We start from the raw sequence: 6,079 nt of genomic DNA, 5'->3' as shown, positions 1-6,079 counted from the left end.
GTGCTCTACTTTTAGCCCCTCTTACAAAAGGAGTGAATGCTCTTTGACCTTGCGATTGTCCTATATAGAAATTGGATCGATTTTCCAGGTTTATGATTATGTCGTATTGGAATAGCTATTGATTCTTCAGCGTTAATGGGACCGAGGGTTAATAAAATTTCTGTTAATAGAGCTTTTGGCAGAAAAATGTCTAGGCGTTTATGCTGGGTGCTGGAATTACTGCTAAAAAGCGCCTGAATTTTTAGGAAAAGTTTGGGCTGCCACCTCTTGATCCAATCCTGGAAAAATCTCAGGCTCGTATTTAGCAAAGTTTCCGTGGGTGGCTGGGGGGTGTAGGCAAGATTTCAAGGCCGATGACCCTGGATTCCGTTGGATGAGTTGTCCAAAATTGCTGGCTGCAAATTCAGTTTGCACTTAAGATGTTGCATCTTGCCAGATGTAAAGCTCTGAACCGTTGATTTCGGATTTTGGGATCGTACTGTGCATTTGGAGCTTGTAAAGCAATTTGCTTCACATCCAACTTGCAGCCCAGGTTCAATGTGCACACTATTCTCTGAATAGTTTGAGAGCTATAACAGAGGCACAAGTTTCAGTCTCTTCCAATCTCATATCGTCAAAAAAATAATACTGAAATAGAAAGTCGAGTATTATATTCATTGCTTTTTATGAAATGCTTCGGAAACAAAGTTAAAAAAATATGATGCGAGTTTTGTAACACAAGGAGTTAAGAGCATTTTTATATTTGTTTCCCCTCTCTTCCAATATGGCTTGTATTAAAAAGAATGAAGCGAACCTCACTCAGTCGCGGATTATGGGCCCAGTGTATTAAGAAGCAAGTGGTGCATGAGAGACATTAGCACAAGGTTACTCTGAAACAAGTGTAGGTGAGATTTATTTAGTGGCTCAAAACCAGGTCCAAAGTAGGCTAGAAAATTAGGAAATTTCTTGGTCGTTCATTTCCAGTTTCATACCCAGGCTTTGAGCTTTAATTTCTCCGGGTGGTGGGTGTTTGTGAAATCTTTTTTGGGGTGGATCGTTGGTTTTGCGGGTGTAAATGTAGCTTTAAATTTACAAACAGAATCATGAAAATCTGGAATTTGGAACTACAAATTTACCAAAACCTGCTACACTCAAAATCCATACACTTAACAATAGCCGTAAGATTAAATTGCACAAAAGTTGCTTCTCATTGCAACACTTGGAATGGATTCCATGTTGACTTGTGAAGCAAAGGAAAATAAAGTCTAAGAGTCCTAAAGGTCTATGCTGTCTCCCCAAAACAAGAAACCCGTCGCTGCAAAGAAATTCAAGTTTTAAGATTTTTGCGTACAGATATTTCCATAACAGTGGCAAAACCCGATAATCCAAATGTAAGAAGTTCATTTATACCATTTATAAGGTTCTTAAAAACAACCCACCCAAATATAACATTTAACACATTCCTCTTTCATTCCCAGGATTGATAAACCAGCATCTTGACATCAAGTTCACAGATGATTTTAAGCATTGTCAATAACTTAAACAGAAGGAATAACATCATAGCCAGTCAAGATTTTAATGCTTGTACAACTCCAAATATGACAATACAACTGGTCCAACAACTAAAAAGATTTTGGATGCCACACTAAACCTGCATCATGATGACTACTACAATTGACCAACAGCAATGACCTACCAACAGTAATAACCTACATCAGTCGTTCGAGTGATGGAATAGGAATATACTTTCACACTTCTGAATTGAAACCTGAAATATCGTATAACCCCATTCTCCTGAATCCTGATACACCGCACCAGCAACCTGTACACAAATTCCATTGTAAGCTGCAATGAAAATAAATAGGATCGGACCTTAGAAGCAGGGATACCTGAACCTGCAAAACTTGTAAAGAATGTAAGATCATGACTTTTACTAATTGAAACAAAAAAATAAAGCTAAAAGGGGAGAAGAAAACAAAACCCAAGACAGAACCATGATATTCGATCGTTCACTACTCTTGATTCGTGGTGGTCACAGAACTTCCGACTGTAAAACATGAATGCATGCAAAACAAGCAAACAAATTTCACACAGATGCAAAGTATCAACTGGGGATTGGCTTCCATGAAACAAAATAACAAAAAATAAAAACCATTGTCGACTTGGTTGAACAAGATAGAAAGAGAGATGTCATAGTCAGCTGAAATCATCCCCCATGGCCCCAAACAAAAATTCTTATAGAGGAGCTGGCTTTGTGATGACGGTTAGACGTGAGAACATTTGTGCTTATTTTAGACACAAGCACAAGATAAGTAATTAACGAGAAGCTATTTTATTTAGTTCCGGAATTTTTGGAAGCTAAGTATTTAATCAGTTTAAGTTTTAACAATTTGGGGTCTAATTATTCAAGCCTCTCTATCCTCAATATTTCTTTCCTTTGCCTCACTTTGTCATTGCTTATCTAAGTTGCAATATCAATAGCTTTCTACGAAGGATGAAGTCCAAAATGATGAAGGGAGTTGTTTGAAGAGACTGGTTGAAGCAAAGAGTACAGAACTAGGGCAGCAGGGGAAAGGTTTACAGAGACATAATCATACAGAAAGCACAGTCACACAATATGTATGAGATTAAAAATTGTAAAGTCATTTCAATTGCATATCACAGAAGTGTGAACCTGCACACCACCTGCACAGTGGAAAATGTGCTGTAAGCTATATTTATTGAAAAAATGTTTTTGTTGATATATAAATTTCTTTCGCGATTGAGCACGTATAATATTATGTGTGTGTGTAGTATGGAAGCGTTTGCGTGCGTATAAACAGAGACAGATACACAGACAGAGAGAGAGAGAGAGAGAGAGAGAGAGAGAGAGAGAGAGAGGGGGAAGGGGGTCTGGTGGGTGGGTGGAAACCACATAAAAGCTTTCGTATATCAGTATTCATACCCTCCTTTCTCCGCAGGTTGCTATTGCTGCTGATGCTCATAATTGCTAGAATTTTCATTTTGTTCTCTTTCCCTGTTCCACTGCTCAATCTTGGCCCGTCTCTCCTCACTGCCTTCTCTAACTGGACTACGGTTTCTTCTCCTTCCAGGGCTTCTACTTCTACTGCGCCCTCTCCTTCCATCAGGGCTTCTGCTTCTACTGCGTCCTCTCCTTCCACCAGGGCTAACAGTCTTGTTCCTTCGGCTCCAGCTTTCAGGATAGCGATCCTCATCATCATACCTTCTGCTACGACCACGGCTCCCATGAGAGCGCTCTTCATAGCTACGATGCCTGTAAGGGCTTCGACTCCTGCTTCGACTGTGGCTATGCCTTCTCCGATAGCTCCCAAATAACTCATGCCTCAATTCCCTGACATTGTAACAAAGAGTTAGTTAAATTAATGCATCAGTGCGTTCTGCAAAAGATTTTTTTTTCTAGCAAAGCATACCTGCTGATCCTTTTCAAGTGCATAAAATTGCAGTATCCACCACGGTTGCATGTATTCTCCTCATACTGCCTGCAGGTGGCTTCACGGAAGTCCGTCACTGGTGAAAAGTCAACAATGATAGGACGACCTGCAAGTTATTTACCAAGAGATATAAGTTCAACATATTACATATTGTAGGCCGAAAAAGCAATATAAACCATAACTAGCAGACACTTAGACATCAAATTCTGAGTTCAAAGATACGGCGTAGAAACTAACCAGCATAAAATCTTCCACTTAGGTTCCGAAGTGCATTTGAAGCATGTTCCTCCTCCCTAAACTGAACGTACACATTGCCCACCTGACCAAATGGATAAGTTTTGCAGTAATATCAATAATTTTTATGATGAGAAAAGAGGAAAGCAGAGAAAGAGCTTAACTTTCTGTCAAATAAAACATACCATGTGGTCGGCTAGGTTGTCACAGACATTCAGACTTTCGATATCACCGTACTTACTCAGCTCTTGAAACAGATCCTCATAAAATTCCTGCAATTTCCAAAACGTAAACAATTTAATTGTAGGAAATATGCAAGCGTATGTACTTACATTTATACACATATACAGAACAGATAAGGATTGCAGAGACACTAAGGTTTTCAACTATTTCACAGATGTAATATAAAGCATTTATGTTTCAAGATGGAAAAAACATCATATAATAAATAAACAAAAGTTTATTTTTGCATCCCACTGCTCTGTATTTATATTTGAAGACCTTATACTCGAGTTTGATTTTACTTACATATTCCTTTTATTCTTCTCTATTCCCCATTACAACCACTAGCAAAAGATAAAATCTTCTTCTTTAAATTAAAAAATAAAACTTTTCATGCATCAATATTTGAAAGATGTACTTTTTAAACACATTAATTCTGAATTTCACACAGGGAAAGTCGGAGAGAGTCCAATACACATAATAAAAACCTCTAATTCATAGAAATAGCACACAACAAATCCAAAACACAACATTCTGAACAAAACAGCTCAAAATGCAAATGGGTTTTCGTTAAATCATGGGTTACTTTCCTCTATAACAAAAAACAAACATCAAATAAAAGCAAAAATGGCAAATGGGTTTTCAATTTTGAATATGAAGAAGGGCGAGCAGACCTCAAAGTGTCTTTGGATCTGGCGGGGGTCGATGGGCTGGCCCTGAGGGTCGACACCGGGAGTGATCATATCGGGCCTCTGGTACATGTTGGAGAGCAAGAGGGTTGGGCTGACGCTGGGCTTGGTGTGGAGTCTGGAGCAGCGATCTCCATGCCTGCACGCCCCTATCTTAAAGTAGAAAGGGCAGTTCACCCTGTCCTTCTCTGTCCCAAATATGGAAGCCAAATGCTCTGCCATTGCTCTCCTTCTCTCTAAACAGAACAGACTTCGCTTCTATTGTGTTTGTGAATCGATGGGGGAAGGGGGAATGGGAAAAGCCTCAAACAGTGTCAGATGCAGAGGTGGGGTCTGTAAATATATGTGGACGAAGGGGTTTGTTGTTTTGGTGCTGAGCCCTGGAGGGTAATTTGGGTCCTTGTTCTGGAGTGTTCCTTGGACGCGTGCATGATAAAAAAGTCATTCACACAAGAAAAAAAAAAAATGTTAAAATGGTCCAAATCCTTCAAAATTGGACATACCGTTTCAGTACAGTTGTCATTGTTGGACAGTGATTCGAGAGTTGTTTAATGTCACTTTCAATGAGTAACTTAAGAGTTTATTTTATGTCATCGTCAAACAGTAATTGAACTGGTTTGTCCAATATTTGAGGGACTAGATAATTTTGTTTTGGCAACCTCTTATTGTCCTTATATGGTAAAACCCTTATATTATATGTAAGGTTCTTCTAAGAGCACTTCCACCGCAAAGGGTTAGCCTAGGCAGCTCTAACATGGAAGACCCAGTGAGGGCAAGGCCTAGGACCCACGAGCCCGGACAAGTCCATGGGGAGATCTAACATGTCCTCTTACCTTCGTGCAGCTAACGCAACGTTAGCATCAATGCTGCAAGAAACCAACGACTACAAGTCACATGGCTTCTCCTGGACGTTCCGATCCAAAAATCTATTCCAATCCAACGGCTGCCCCTTTTTTTGGCTAAAAAAATCAAAAAATTAAGGATTTTTTATTTTTATTTTTATAAATACCTACCAATATTATTCACTTTCCACACAAAATCTTCATACAAATTCTTCTCCTTTCAATATTTTTCACTTTCCACACCAAATTTTATACTACTAAATTCCATTTGTGTAAAAATAAAAATGGCCTCTTCCAGAGAAGCCGAAGGCTTGTGGACAACCGTGGAATATATTTTATTGTGTGACTGTTGGGTCAAATTTGGTCATTGCCCATGAAGTCTTCTCATATGTGGAGAAAAATTAATAGAGAATTTTGTGAAAGATCAGGTTCGGCTAGTACGGAAATGGCCTTGGCTAATAAGTGGAAAATTTTGAATAAAGAGTTAGGGAAATGGAGAGATGCGTTGGCAAAAACGAGGGATAACGTTGGAAGCTGTAAAAATCTTGGTGACGAGGTAAAATTTTTATAAATGCAGTTTTATTCAATTTAATGGTACTTTTTTTAAAAAAAATTTCTTGCATTTCCAATTATATTTTTTTAATAGATTATTTAAGCACAA

General features: G+C 38.7%; 1 protein-coding gene across 2 annotated transcripts; it reads right to left on the bottom strand.

Annotated features, from left to right (window-relative positions):
• Positions 1 to 1,425: 1,425 nt before the first annotated feature.
• LOC117632214 (splicing factor U2af small subunit B-like) lies at positions 1,426 to 4,967 on the bottom strand. Of its 2 annotated transcripts, none has more exons than XM_034365642.1 (6): positions 4,562 to 4,967; positions 3,851 to 3,937; positions 3,669 to 3,750; positions 3,411 to 3,537; positions 2,924 to 3,331; positions 1,426 to 2,664 (listed from the first exon to the last, which is right to left on the bottom strand). In XM_034365642.1, exons 1-5 carry the CDS (start codon positions 4,796 to 4,798, stop codon positions 2,944 to 2,946), a joined length of 921 nt encoding a protein of 306 aa, XP_034221533.1. In that variant the 5' UTR covers positions 4,799 to 4,967; the 3' UTR covers positions 1,426 to 2,664; positions 2,924 to 2,943. The 2 variants fall into 2 exon arrangements, with proteins under 2 accessions (XP_034221533.1, XP_034221534.1); XM_034365643.1 differs by having other exon boundaries at positions 1,426 to 1,801; positions 4,562 to 4,966.
• Between the last annotated feature and the right edge of the window lie 1,112 nt (positions 4,968 to 6,079).

This window comes from Prunus dulcis, chromosome 6 (assembly GCF_902201215.1).
Source record: "Prunus dulcis chromosome 6, ALMONDv2, whole genome shotgun sequence".
NCBI classification, from domain to species: domain Eukaryota; kingdom Viridiplantae; phylum Streptophyta; class Magnoliopsida; order Rosales; family Rosaceae; genus Prunus; species Prunus dulcis.
This window is presented reverse-complemented; position numbering and strand designations above follow the sequence as displayed.

Coding starts and splice junctions, on each gene's coding strand:
- LOC117632214 (XM_034365642.1), bottom strand. CDS start 4,798: ATGGCAGAGCATTTGGCTTCCATATTTGGGACAGAGAAGGACAGGGTG. Junction 3,938..4,561: donor AGATCCAAAGACACTTTGAG/GTCTGCTCGCCC, acceptor TGGAAATTGCAG/GAATTTTATGAGGATCTGTT. Junction 3,332..3,410: donor CACTTGAAAAGGATCAGCAG/GTATGCTTTGCT, acceptor TTACAATGTCAG/GGAATTGAGGCATGAGTTAT.